Source organism: Castanea sativa, chromosome 3 (genome assembly GCF_040712315.1).
Source record: "Castanea sativa cultivar Marrone di Chiusa Pesio chromosome 3, ASM4071231v1".
NCBI lineage: Eukaryota > Viridiplantae > Streptophyta > Magnoliopsida > Fagales > Fagaceae > Castanea > Castanea sativa.
The window spans coordinates 36570541-36585802 of record NC_134015.1 but is presented as its reverse complement, the minus strand read 5'-3'; the positions used below and the strand labels follow the sequence as shown (position 1 = coordinate 36585802).

The window sequence follows — 15262 nt, the reverse complement described above, 5'->3', positions numbered from 1 at the left end:
ACTTAGATCTACATGCTTATGTGTACTTTACCATGTTTATGCTTAGATCCACATGCTTTTGTGCTATTTGCCTTGTCTACGCTTAGATCTATATCTTTGAGTGCACTATGCCTTGTTTATGTGTCTAGATATACATGGAGTTTCCAAGATATACATGCTTTCAACTTATCAATGTTAACAAAGCATGCTTGGTGTTTGATTCTCAATATACACTCTCTTTTTTACCGAGTTTACAAAGCAAGGTATTTTCCAAACAGCTCTTTCTTAGAGGCTAGAATGGGTTGCAATTCATCATATGTATGGAGGAGTCTACTAGCTGTTAGAGATGTCATTATACAAGGTTCCAGATGGAGAGTAGGGTATGGTAGGCAAATTCTGGTGTAGACACTCGATTTTGCACCCATGATTTAATCAAGGAAGATGACTAGAATGACCATTTATATACCCAAAATTCATGATTGCATTATATGCATTAATTCAATCATTGCATATCATAAAAATGAACTTGAGATTCTAACGGTCGTGACGGTATGCCTGATTTCCAATAATAATAAAATTGTGAATAATCAAGACTTTTGAGAATGTTAATCTACAAGATAATCATTGTTGTATAGACCTAAATCATTAGAAAATGAGTTTAATTTTTAGAATATGGATTAAAAACGTATCTAAGTGCAATTCCCGGCTCAAAAAACCTCAAAAAAGGAGTTCAAAGTGAACCAAAACTCAAACGCGGGACTGGCACCCAAAAGGCCAAAAGGGCCATTCAGCCCTTTTGGAGTGCCGATCGGCACTTTTCGAGCCCCAGCCCGAGAGCACTTGGATTAAGATAAAACACAACCTCTTTTATTTTTAAGAGATAAGGACGTGTCCTAATTCGTATTCTGATCATTTAGTTAATTTTTCAAACATCCTAGCCTCTATAAGTAAAGGCTGCATCTCAAAATTCAGCACACTTTTTCACGTTCTCTGACCCCCCCTCCTCCCCTTTCTGGCTCTTCTCTTCTTTTATTTTCTCTCTTACGTTAAAGACGTTCCAAAGGCTCTGGCCTTAGGAATTTCTTTTTTGTAAGCAAAATATTTTAGGTTTTAAAGAGAATTGAATAAATTTCTTTGAACCCTAAAATATTCCTTCACTAAGAAGAGCACGCTCATGCAAGAGTTAGTTTTTCTTTCCTTTTTCTGTTCCTTTTATTAATTCTACTTGATGATGCATGAATAGGTTTAGGATGTTTTTATTATTTTTGATTTCTGATGTTATTATCGTGTGTTGTTTGAACTTTTCTTTAAAGCATGTCTTTAGATAATTCTTTTTTTGTTATGATTTCTCCTTTGAGTCTCAAAAATCTACTAATTAACAACAACAACAAAAAAAAGGCCAAAATACATTTTTGGTCCCTACATTTTGGGTCAATTCCCATTTTGGTCTCAAAATTGATTTCATTATAAATCAATTCTATTTTAGTCATTGCCATCAACCTACTAACGGAAACCTCCTACGTGGCAGACGGAATGCCCTGCTTGCTGATGTGGCGTTGACGTTGCCATTAAAATATTATTTAAAAAAATTATTTGGCATTTTATAAATGCCACGTCAGCATTTAAATTTTTTAAAAAGCCACGTCAGAAAATTTATAAAAAAATAAATTGAATTAAAAAAAACCTTAAATCTAATTAATTAAAATTATTTCTTTAAAAAACAAAAATAATTATCCTTTTAATTCTTTTTCTTTTTCTTTAACCTTAATTCTTTTTCTTTTTCTTTTTACCTCATCAGTGATGAGATTTAAAACATCTCTAAACTCTCTCTATCTTTAATTCTCTCTTTCTCTCTTCACCCTCGACAGAATCTCTCTTAGACCCAAACTCTCTCAAAATCTCATCGTCGCCGTCAAACTCGTTCATTTGCCGATCTAACCCAAACTCTCTCTAATCTCAGTGATGAGGTCGCCGCCATCGAACTCGTTCAAGATCGGAGTTTGGGTCCGCCGACGTAGGTGACGATGACGAAGAGGATGAGCCAGAGTAAAAGCCCAGGCAAGACTCTGGATTGTGGGCCTGACTCGACATTGGGTGTACCCAAATTCATCATCATCTTCTCTGTATCTTTCTCTCTTCACCATCGACAGAATCACTCTCAGATCCAAACTCTCTCTAATCTCAAAATCTCATCTCTGCCAATTTGCTAAACTCCAATCTATGGTGGTGCTTTACTGGATATTGGGTTCCTATTCTTTTGCTTGGATTTGATATTCATGTTCTTTGATTCGGTGGTGGTGATTTGGGGGTTTTTGTTTGTTTTTCCTATGGGTTTTTCTGTGTTTGTTTGCCAAGAAAATTTATGGGTTTGAAGGGTAAGGTTTGCTTTGCTGGAGATATGGGTTTGGCGTTTGTTTGAGATTTCGGTTTGGGATTTGGTTCTTTGCTAGAGATTGATCATGGGGAAGACCATTGGGGAAGAACAAGAAAGAATAAAATAACGAAAGCAATAAAAATAAAATAAAATAAAAGACAAGAAATACGTTTAATTAATTTATTTTGTTTTGATGTGTTTGGTTACAAATAAAGTACAAGAAAGACAAAGAAAATTATAAGAAAATAAGGATTAATTTGCTAAGAATATGAATCTTAGAGATTGGAATAAAAAAATCATTTTAATTAAAAGAAAGTAAAATTTTTATTTAAAAAAAGAAAAAAATTAATTAAAATCAAAATTAAATTTGAGGAATTAAATTTTTTATAATTTAAATGTTGACGTGGCATTTAAAAATACCAAATAATTTTTTAAATAATATTTTAATAGCAACGTCAGTACCACATTAGCAAGCAAAGTATTCTGTCTACCACGTAGGAGGTTTCCGTTAGTGAGTTGACGGCAAAGACCAAAATAAAATCGATTTTCTTTTTTTAGGGACGACATTTGTAACGAAATCAATTTTTGGACCAAAATGAGAATTGACCCAAAATGTAGAGATCAAAAATGCATTTTCGCCTTTTTTTTTTTTAACTAAAACTGATCTGAATTTTTCAGATCTGATTTTTTAACACACAAAAACAGATCAGTATTTTCCTTAAATACAGATCTGGTTTTTTAAAAAACTAAAAACTGATATGTATTTAATGTAAATACAGATCAGTTTTTTTTTACACATCAAAACTGATCTGTATTTTCATTAAATACAAATCTGAGTTTTTCGAACACATAAAAACTGATCTGTATTTTCATTAAATATAAATATGATTTTTTTACACATCAAAACTTATTTTTATTTTTATTAAATACAGATCTGATTTTTTTTTTAACACTAAAAACTGTTCTATATTTTCATTAAATACAGTTCTGATTTTTTTGAGAAAATTTTCTTTGTCACAAACTAGCATGTTTTTGAAATTTAAAAGAGGAAGCCAAAAGTTGAGATGGTTTTTGTTTGATGCATGTAACATAGATTTATTTCATTAGTGTAGTTCCTCTTCTAAAAAAAAAAGTTTTTTTTTCTTATTTTATTCATAAAAATAGATCTGATTTTTCTCTCTACAAATATGATTTTCTTATTCACAAATAGATCAAATTTCTTTTACATCTAAACCAAAAATCACTTTTTTTTTTAACTTTGCTCCAAAACAAATTTGATATTTTTTACAAAAATCTTGTTCTTTCTTTACGTAAACACAGATATGATTTTCTTTACAAAACTAATTTTTTTATCTATACAAAAAAAAAAAAAAGATTTGGTTTCTTTTTAATGAATCAAATTAATTTTTTTTTTTATTCACAAAAATAGATCTTAATTTTTTCTAAAAAAAAAATACATTCATAAAATAGATTAATATGAGTCAATTTTGGTTAAGTGTGTCATGTATGCTATGTATCATTCATATCATATATAAAATGTATAGTGATCATTAGAGTCTAGAAGACCAGTCTCTGTCTGGGCGGAATAGGTGTCTAACACCTTCTCATTCTGTAACTTAGTCTTCGAACTTAGATTTTTTTTTTTGAATGGGTAGACCTATGCTTTGTCTTTCTTTTAGTTTTGGGTAGATTGTAACTAGGACAAAAATTCATGTATACTTTTGGTAGATTGTAACTAGGATTCAAAGTCGTGTAAGATTCAATCTATCAAGCTTGTATTTATTTTTATTCAATCAATAACAATGAAGCATTTTTACCATGTAAAGTTGTATTAATTTTTTCTTATTTTTTTGTATAAAAAATAAGTGACGACTCCACACCACTTACCCAAAAAGAGAGGTGCCCTTCAAAGTACCCAAAAATCTCTTTTTTGAGAGGCCTAATTTCCCGGTCTCTCACATCTAGCATTGTCAACAATGTGGTTATCACACAAACCTGAGTTCAGAGATGGAGAAAATCTAAATCAAAAGGTTTTTAGCTTCATTGACACGGACACTTGGTAGTGGGATAGACCAAAGCCTTATAAAACATTTGCACCAAGGATTAGGAGGGAGATTCTTGCTATCTCATTGAATTGGTCTCGCACTAGGGGCATGCTTATATTGAAAGAAAATGTAAAACATTAGTTTATAGTTAAGTCTGCTTACTAGTTGGCTCTTTGACTAAGGCAGCTGTTTAACACCCACCTCACTTAAATTTAATTTAATTACTTCTAGAGTGAAATTGATTAATTATTTAATTCATTTTGAAGGTGATATTATTTTATGTTATGATATCTACAAAGAAAATAAATAAAAGAAGATGTAACATGGCGAGTTATTTTGTGGATTATTCGTATTCAACCTTTAGTCTCCTTATCAGTTGAGGAAAATGATAAGAGATTAAAACCTATTTAGACTACGAGTTTAAGTATTATTGGAATCCTGTAGAGTTCTAGCCTATCTAAACAACCTTAATTTGAGTTTAATTGAGAATTAAAGTCTTGGAAGTTTATTTAAATTTTATGGGCTTCTTGGAGGCTAAAGAGATAAGTTTTAGTGGGTATAAAGTTAAATTTATTTAAAGAGTACTACTTGGAGTGGGATTGGTCTTCCTAGACTGAATTGGAGTATTATTTATACACACACACACACGGTCTTTTTAAGTCAGCCACGTGAAAGGTAGCGAGAGACTGCAAGATTCCGGGAAAAAAAGATGAAGAGAAGAAGTCAATGCTTAGTGTGTAAAGGTTTAGGAATAGAGAATTAGAGTTTCTCTACATTGAAAAGAATAGAATAGTATGGTCCTACTAAAGCAACTAGCAAGTTATATTGTACTGAGGTAAACATCTAACTATACGTGCTTTATTGGAATTATTAAAACACATCTTTGACTTATGATTCATCATCATAGTTGCATGGAAGTCTTAGAAATTATATTGATATATTCAAAGAAAAATAGGCTATCATGAAAGTATCTATATAAACGTACATTAGTTAATTGATTTTGAAAGAGATCCTAATATATATATATGTAGAGTAGTATCACCATTCTTTATAAATTAAGCCTATATAGACATCCATAGGTGGTGTTCAATGGTATATATATAGGTATAGCAAATTGTAGTATTAGGGATTACACTACAATTTTATAAAATTTAGTATAGACATGATGTATATTAGAAAGCTATGTTAGATTTAATATTGCGAAATCTTCATAGTGGCTGAGGAAAAGTTTTATAAGAGGACCTTTTGGGTTATTTGAAACCTGCCCTAATTGAGTTATTTGATCTTACTTAGGTTCTAGTTGACATTGTTCCAGATAATTGAAGTGAAGCTTGGTTTAGCAACTAGAGGTAAGTAGACTTCTGAACATGATGTCTCTCAAGACATGTATTATTATTATTATTATTATTATTATTATTATTATTATATACATATACATATTTGCAAAGTGAAGTTTCAAAAACTTATACCTTTGTCAATGCTTTATACATACCTGAATATTATTATTTCTTGTATGTTACTTTAAAACTGTATATGTTAAGAATAACTCAAAACTATATTTTTGAAAAAATATTCATTATATGATATATAATTGGTATTGACAATATTGTAATAAAGGAAGAATGTTTTCAAGTGGTCAGTTAGACAGTCTGCAACCTTTGCCAACACAAGGTTAAGTGCTAGTCTTTGGCCGATGTAGTGTTATTGTGATGTGGTTTAGTGTTATCATTTGCTCTTTGGATGCAGTGTTATCGTTTGCTCTTTGGAGCTAGTGTTGTCTCTTTGAGGTTAGTGTTATTGTTTCCCATGGGAATCACCCACTGAGTGTTTAGCAATTTATGTCTTTATCTGGCTAATGTTTAATATTTTTCATATCAAACTATTGTTTTATTGTTTTTGACCTTTATAAGTGGAAAAGTTGTTTATAACTATAGTATATTGTTTCTACCTATTTAGTGTATTTTGGCTTACTATAGTGGTTACTATTTCATTTACTGATTACAATGTTATAGTTAAATGTTTTCTTTCAGACAGTTTTATAGAATATATTATATTACTGTTAAAACTATTTGTAAATATTTTGTAAACGATACTATTGTTTTGTTTTGAAAGACATTCTCATGTTATGTATTCTCTTATTGAGCTTCTAGCTCACCCCCCCCCCCCCCTCCCCCCTTTCTCCACCCTTTCAGATTAGAGCAGTGGAATATATTTTGGTGGTAGATCATTAGAACCATAGATTGAAGACTTCTTTTGGAGCTATATTAGTTGATGGATTATTTTATTATGTTTGATTAGGATAGTAAGTTTAGTATTCTTGAAACTATTTGGGATTGTTTCTGAAGATTTTATTGTTAAAGTTTTAGTTTGAGAGATTTTATAAGAAAGACTTGATGGTTTGATTCTTATTTGTAGATATTTAATTACGTTCTGTTCTATTATAGCAAATGTTGATTATTTATAAGAAAGGTCGTGCATTTAAATCCTTGGTTTAGGTTTGGGGTGTTACAACAGGTTGTTGCTGAACATTCCAGAGCACAAGAAGACAAACAGAGGTGGAAGATGATATGGAAAGTAAATGTGCCCCCAAAGGCTAGAACTTTTATATGAAGAGCTTGCTTAAATATCATCCCTACTTGGGATAATCTTCACCAGCGAAAGATATAGGAGGATCGAGGGTTTGAGTTATGCCAACAACAACCAGAAACTTGTGCTCATCTGTTACGAGAATGTCCCTTCGCTCGAAACGTTTGGGCATTGGTGACGGGAAAGTGCATAAATGCAGCAACGAAGCTCAGGATTTCTTTCATCTATTCGGTGTGATGGCAAGAAAGCTGACAAAAGAGCAACTAGAACAATGGACTGTTCTGTTTTGGGCAATTTGGAACGCAAGAAACAAGTTCTACTTTGAAAAAACTCAAGCATAGCCAAAGGGGATTTTGTAGGGGGCATCAGCAGTTTTGGAGACATATCAGCGCGTTTCAACCACTCAAGAGAGCTCTTAGGCTTTGGGTTGTTGTTTTCGGTTTTGCCTGGAATGTCTTATATGTTTTTTATGTTCTTTCTTTTACTGAGACATGCATATTTTGGTGCAAGTCTGTATTTAAATACGTTTTTCTTTACATCAATAAAATTTCTATCTTTAATCTCAAAAAAAAGAAATATATATAGAAATATAAGGTATTGAATCCTATAACCAAATAAATCTCACTTAGCCAAACAAAAAAAATGAATTTAACCCTCTATGTATTACCAAACAACCCCAGCTTTTATCACTCTTTCACCACGTTAACAGTGTATTGCTACAATGCTACCTCTATCTCTCTATCTCTCCTATTGCTACCAACCACCTCTCACTGATGATCCATCCCATCTCTTCTCCTTTTTCCTCACCAATCCCCCTCTCTTTTGTCTTCTAGTTTTACCTGCTACTCTCGAGTATCGTCATGGAGTGGTAACATGAAGGATGGGTTTTTCATCCCATGCATTGACAAACCCATCATTCACGTTGCCATTCCTCAAAGGTGATCGAGTGGAGAAAGAGAAGGGATCAATGAGGAAAAGAAAAATTATGGGTTAACGTAGAGGTGGTTGGTAGTGACAAGAATAAGAGGCAACGATGTCGGTTTGCATGTGGTTAGATTGTAACAATTGGTGGATATTGGTGGATGTTTTGGATTGTTTGGTTACAAGAATGCTAGATTTGTTTGTATTGTTACTAATACGCGAGATTTGTTTGGCCACAGGTTTGATTAATAACTCATATCATAGATGTTTATTTTTAATTAGATTCTTTTTTTGGGTAGAATATTTATTTAATTACACTACAACAAAATGTATTTTTAGTGACGAAATTTAGTGAGGAAATATTTTTCGTCGCTAAAAATATAGCTTTAGTGACGAAATATTCATTTCGTCACTAATGGTGAAAAAAATTATAACATTTAGTGACGAAAAATAAATTTCGTCACTATTGTGGTCTGAAAAATGGGCGCCAAGGGAGGGAAACTTTAGCGCGAATTTAATTAATCTATAGTGACGAAATATTTCGTCACTAAAAGTTGAAATTTTTAGTGACGAAACATTTCGTCACTATAGGTTTTGCACTTACATATTTTTAGTGACGAAATCATAATTCGTCACTAAAAGTATGCTTTAGTGACGAAATATGAATTTCGTCACTAAAAACCTTAACAAATCCTCCCAAAAGTCTCTCACACAAACCTGAAATTTACATGTCATTTCTCCCTTTTATTTCAGCTCCCAAAAGTCTCCCACAAACCTTCAGACCAACACAAACCTTCAGATCAACACACAATCAGCAACGCTTCCTGTTGGCGACGGCGAGGCTTTCATTCGTTGACGGCGACGCTTCCAACCGCGACGATCTCCGGCGACGATTCTCTCCAGTCGCGACGATCTCCGGCGACGATTCTCTCCAGTCGCGACGATCTCCGCGTCGCTTCTCCTCAATCGCGACGATCTCCTCAGTCGCGACGATCTCCGGCGAAGCATCTCTCCGGTCGCGACGATCTCCGCGACGATCTCCTCAGTCGCGACGCTTCTCTCCAGCTCACCGTCGCCGATTCAACCCCAATCGCGACGATAGAACTCTCCGGCGAAGCTTCTCTCCCAATCGCGACGATTTTCTGGCGACGCTTCTCTCCCAATCGCAGCGATTTAACTCTCCGTCGCCGATTCAACCCCAACTGACTCTTCGCCTCCCTTCGCCGACCGTTCACCTCCTTTTGCTGATTCAACTCCCAACGCCGACTCGTAAGTTTCTTTCTCTTCTCTGTACGCTTTTCTCTTTTGTTGTTTTTTACAGTTTTTTTTTTTTTTTTTGCTTGATTCTTTAATTTCTATTTGGCAACACTTGATTTTGATGGACTTTTCAGATTCTTTGCTCACCCAAGACTGAAGTTGGTCTCTCACCCGTGTAAGTTTTCCTCAATTTTTTCTTCATTTATAATTGAAAGTTCTTTTTTATTATACAGAATTAAGTTGCTTCATATGGTTTAGTTTAGAATTAATTTTGCATCATGTGGAATTTGAGATGGCTAACTGGGTATGTAGAATTTGAAGTTCTTTTGTGTTTTTGTTAAATTAGTTGGAATTTGAGCTATCTGGGTTGGGAGAATCTTGAGTAAATTTGGGTATGAATCACCTTGGTTATGGTAAACTTAATTGGGTGGAGTAAACGAACTTGGGTTTGGTGTAGTCAGTTGGCATGGATTACTTAATTTAGATCAAATGGGTGTTGGGTTCACTGCTAGATGATGCACTTACATTACAGCATATTTTGCTATATTTGAGTTGATTATTCCTTCTAGTCTTGTAACTTCTTCCAAATCTTTGCCCTTACGTCTCTCTATCTATCATTTGACATAATTTTTGTTTGCCTTTATGTGGAGAATTGCTTTAATGGATTGTGTTGTTTCCTTTGTTTTTTTTTTTTTTTTTTTTAAATGAAGATTGTGTTGTTTTCAAATGGTTATTGTCTACATTTTTCTGTCTTTGAAATAAGATGTGTAAGTTTATAATAATCTGTAAGGATCATTTCACAATGTGGCTTGTCCTTAATGTTCACCAAACCAAGAACTTGATTTCAGTAAAAAATAACTTCATTTTATCCAATGCATGTAACATTGCTTGGTTATCCTAGTGTTAAAGTTGAAATTGTATATATTATAATATTACTAGCAAAGATGACTTTATAAAATTAAAAGCAAAGGAAGTATACAAGAACTCATAGGGAGTAACCTTAGTATACAGGCTGCATAATAAAGGATCTCTCCCAAAGTTTAAATTGTAAATATATATATATCACTACATCTTATTTCTTTTGGGTCTTCACTTTGATAAAGCTAGATTATAGTTTTATGGTTTAGTTAGTTATTTTAGATTATTTTTTGTGTTTCTCAATTTTCAATTTTGTTTCTCTTTCTGCAGGAAAACATTTCGACAGTAAGTATACCTTTGGCAAAAACTAGTGATTGATCACTCCTGGCCTAGTGCCTTTGCTTCTTTTTATTATGAGGATCATTTTCAAGATTGAAGTATTTATAAATTTAACTTTTCTTTTGCAGGTTAAATACACATTGTTTGCAATAACTTTGAATTTTTTCTGAAAGTTGTAAGCTTCGCTTGAGCAAAGTAAGTAAATTTTAGTAGAAAACCTTATAAAACTCTATACGTGTGATGTTGGAAATTGGATTTGTGGTGGTATGTTGTGTTGGAGCAAGCGGGTGGCTTGCATGGTGTTATAAGGTGGGTTAAACTAATATTGGGAGTGTTTTTCATTTCTTGCAAATGTTAATGAGTATTGTTGATTAGATGTGATGAATAGTGTTTTATTTGATTTAAATACTTGTAAAACTCTATAGTTGTGATATTTGTGATTGGTTTTGTGGTGGTATGTTGTGTTGGAGCAAGCGGGTGGCTTGCATGGTGTTATAAGGTGGGTTAAACTAATATTGGGAGTGTTTTTCATTTCTTGCAAATGTTAATGAGTATTGTTGATTAGATGTGATGAATAGTGTTTTATTTGATTTAAATACTTGTAAAACTCTATAGTTGTGATATTTGTGATTGGTTTTGTGGTGGTATGTTGTGTTGGAGCAAGCGGGTGGCTTGCATGGTGTTATAAGGTGGGTTAAACTAATATTGGGAGTGTTTTTCATTTCTTGCAAATGTTAATGAGTATTGTTGATTAGATGTGATGAATAGTGTTTTATTTGATTTAAATACTTGTAAAACTCTATAGTTGTGATATTTGTGATTGGTTTTGTGGTGGTATGTTGTGTTGGAGCAAGCGGGTGGCTTGCATGGTGTTATAAGGTGGGTTAAACTAATAGTGGGAGTGTTTTTCATTTCTTGCAAATGTTAATGAGTATTGTTGATTAGATGTGATGAATAGTGTTTTATTTGATTTAAATACTTGTAAAACTCTATAGTTGTGATATTTGTGATTGGTTTTGTGGTGGTATGTTGTGTTGGAGCAAGCGGGTGGCTTGCATGGTGTTATAAGGTGGGTTAAACTAATATTGGGAGTGTTTTTCATTTCTTGCAAATGTTAATGAGTATTGTTGATTAGATGTGATGAATAGTGTTTTATTTGATTTAAATACTTGTAAAACTCTATAGTTGTGATATTTGTGATTGGTTTTGTGGTGGTATGTTGTGTTGGAGCAAGCGGGTGGCTTGCATGGTGTTATAAGGTGGGTTAAACTAATAGTGGGAGTGTTTTTCATTTCTTGCAAATGTTAATGAGTATTGTTGATTAGATGTGATGAATAGTATTTTATTTGATTTAAATACTTGTAAAACTCTATAGTTGTGATATTTGTGATTGGTTTTGTGGTGGTATGTTGTGTTGGAGCAAGCGGGTGGCTTGCATGGTGTTATAAGGTGGGTTAAACTAATAGTGGGAGTGTTTTTCATTTCTTGCATGATTTTATTTGATTTCAAAACTTGTGCATTCATGAATGGGATAGAACTTTATCTAAGTAGCTTATAGACTTAGATGTTAGAATATATTATGCATGAGTTATTCTTATTTTACTAAAGTAGCATTTACCTTATTGTATTCAAACATGGATAAAAGTTGGATGCTAATGGCTAAGACACCTGATGGTAGATTAAGTCGTCCATATATTGAATGGGTCAATACATTTATTAATTTTGCAAGATCGGTTGTGGACTTGAGTGGTAATATTCCGTGCCCATGTATTCACTGTGTGAATTGCTATCGACAATCTCTTCAAATTGTGCGTATCCATTTGCTTCATCGTGGGATTATGCAATCTTACGTTAATTGGTATAATCATGGAGAACCTCGTGTATTAAACGAGAACATTTATGATAATGAAATATCGGATGGTGATCATATGGATAGTATCGATGCCCTGGTAGGTGACCGAATTAGAGGAGAACTAAGAAATGCAACCGAAGATGAGGAGGTGCGTCATTTTGACAAACTTGAGGAAGATGCAAAGCGTGAGTTGTATCCGGGTTGCACTGATTATAGTATCTTGAAGTTTGTTATAGAGATATTGAATGTAAAGGTAATGACCAACTTGAGTAATAAGGGACTTGATATGATGCTAGAATTGCTAACAAAGGTTTTACCAAAAGATAACTTGGTTCCAAGGTCAACTTATGAAGCAAAGAAGATATTACGTGACTTGGGCATGTCATATGAGCATATAGATGCATGCAAAAATGATTGTGCATTATTTTGGAAGGAAAATGAAAATCTTGATAAATGTCCGGTGTGTGAGACGCCTAGGTACAAGGATACACGTGCCCAAGGTAAAAAGATTCCTTATAAGGTATTGCGTTACTTCCCGTTGACACCGAGATTGAGGAGATTGTACATGTTAGGCCAAAGAGCTAAGGATATGAGATGGTATATAGACAAACGAGTGGATGATGGGATAATGAGGCATCCAGCTGATAGTGAGAAGTGGAAGGAGTTTGATTTACAACATCCTGATTTTGCCCTCGAACCTCGTAATGTAAGGTTGGGGTTGGCTATTGATGGATTTAACCCTTTTGGGAATATGAACAACAACTATAGTATGTGGCCTGTCATACTTATCCCGTATAACCTACCGCCTTGGCTGATTATGAAAGAGCCATATTTTATGTTGTCCTTGCTTATTCCTGGTCCCTATCAACCAGGAAATGAGATTGATACTTACTTGAAACCATTGGTTGACGAGTTGAAGGAGTTGTGGGAAGAAGGTGTAGAAACTTATGATGCTTATAGTAAAGAGCATTTTCAGATGCGTGCAACTTTGTTGTGGACAATACATGACTATCCTGGATTTGGTAACGTGTCTGGGTGGAGGACAAAGGGTTATCATTCTTGTTACACTTGCAACGATGAACCATATTCAGAAGCTTTGGAAAGTAAAATTGGATTCATTAATCATTGAGCTTATTTGCCTATGGAACATTGTTGGAGACATAGTCGGTTGCATAATGGTCTATCGGAGAAACGGAAGAGATCTTTAGAGTTACAAGTGGGAAAGATACAAGAGCAGTTAGATAGAATGCCAAATATAATTTTAGGAAAGCATCCAAGTAATAAGAAGAGACAACTCATTGGGGAGCCAAATTGGTCAAAGGTAAGTATTTTGTACAAGCTTCCATACTGGAAAAATAAGAAGCTTAAGCACAACATTGATGTCATGCATGTGGAGAAGAACATTAGTGAGAGTACTTACGGTACTTTGTTGGGCATTGAGGGGAGAAACAAGGATACTGACAAGGCACGGATAGACTTGCAAAATATGAACTTTAGGCACACGTTGCATTTGAAACAACGTGCTGATGGATCATATGACAAGCCTCGGGCTTTTTTTTCACTAAGCCCAAATGAAAGGGATGGTTTCTATGACTTTTTAAAATCAGTCAAGTATCCGGATGGCTATGCAGCCAACATATCAAGGTCAGTGAATGCAAAAAATGGTAGATTATCTGGTTTGAAAAGCCATGACTGTCATGTGCTACTACAACGAATTCTTCCAATTGGGTTGCGAGGGTTTGCACATAAAGATATTAGTATTGTATTGTTTGAGTTGGGCAGCTTCTTTCAAGACTTATGCTCAAGGACCCTAAAGCGGAGTGAATTGGAGAAACTAGAAGAACGTATAGTTCTTATACTATGCAAGCTTGAGAGGTTCTTTCCTCCAGCATTCTTTGATGTTATGGTCCACCTTGCTGTTCACTTGCCTCGAGAAGCAATTCTAGGAGGCCCGGTACAATATCGGTGGATGTACCCAATTGAAAGGTAATTAGACCCTTTAATGCATCCATCAATTGTATCTTTCCCACGTGGTATAAAATGACATAATGTGTATTTTTTTATCCTCGTAGGTATCTTGGAAAATTGAAAAGATACGTATCGAATCGAGCTCGACCAGAAGGTTCGATTGCAGAGGCTTACATTCTCAAAGAATGTATTAACAACTGGTCTTTGTATATTGATGGAATCAAAACTGTGCATAATCGAAGAGAAAGAAATGAAGATTTTGGTGACTCTAGTGAAGGATTGATAGTTTTTTCACAGACTGCCCGACCCACAGGTGGTAGGCGGAATGATGGCAACTTGTCTCGTGCATTGCTTGATACTGCTCATTGGTACTTATTGTACAATAGTCCTGAACTAGAGCCTTATTTAAAGTATGTGATTTCATATGCATGTATTGTTTGATCAAGTTTTGAATATTATTCTGCAATGCTTAGCTGAAAATAAATCACCTTATTTTTAACAGTGAACACAAAAGTACATTGCATAATCCTACTGGAGAAGCCATAACTCAAATCCAACGACAAGAGTTTCCCAAGTGGTTCAGAGAACGTGTAAGACATTTGAAATTTAATCACACACTAATAAAAATTAAACATTTAAATAGTTTCGTCATTACTTATTACTAATTAATATCACTTGTTGTATGTCATTATAGATGAATAGATTGAAAGTTAATGAGTCACCAGAAGCTACTAAAGAGTTATGGTCATTAGCAAATGGTCTTAAGCCGCATGTGAAGGAGTACACAGTTTGTATGGTCAATGGTGTAAAGTTCCATACAAGGGACCTAGACAATCGTCGTGTAACTCAAAACAGTGGTGTATGTACGGAAGGGGACCATGGGGGAGAAATGCACGACTTCTATGGTTATGTGTGCAAAATTTGGGAATTGGAGTATGTGTTTTGCCATAAAGTTGTTTTATTCCAGTGTGAATGGTACAATACTGGTACCAATGGTCGAAGGAGAACAATAAGAACGGATGCACACTGCACAAGCATTGATGTTACAAGTCGGTGATATGAAAATGACCCTTTTATACTTCC

General features: G+C 34.1%; 1 protein-coding gene across 1 annotated transcript; it reads left to right on the top strand.

Moving 5' to 3' along the window:
- The first annotated feature begins 11993 nt into the window (after window positions 1–11993).
- On the top strand, window positions 11994–13340 carry LOC142628880 (uncharacterized). Its single transcript, XM_075802915.1, has one exon. The coding sequence runs from the start codon at window positions 11994–11996 to the stop codon at window positions 13338–13340; it is 1347 nt and encodes a 448-aa protein (XP_075659030.1).
- Window positions 13341–15262: the final 1922 nt, after the last annotated feature.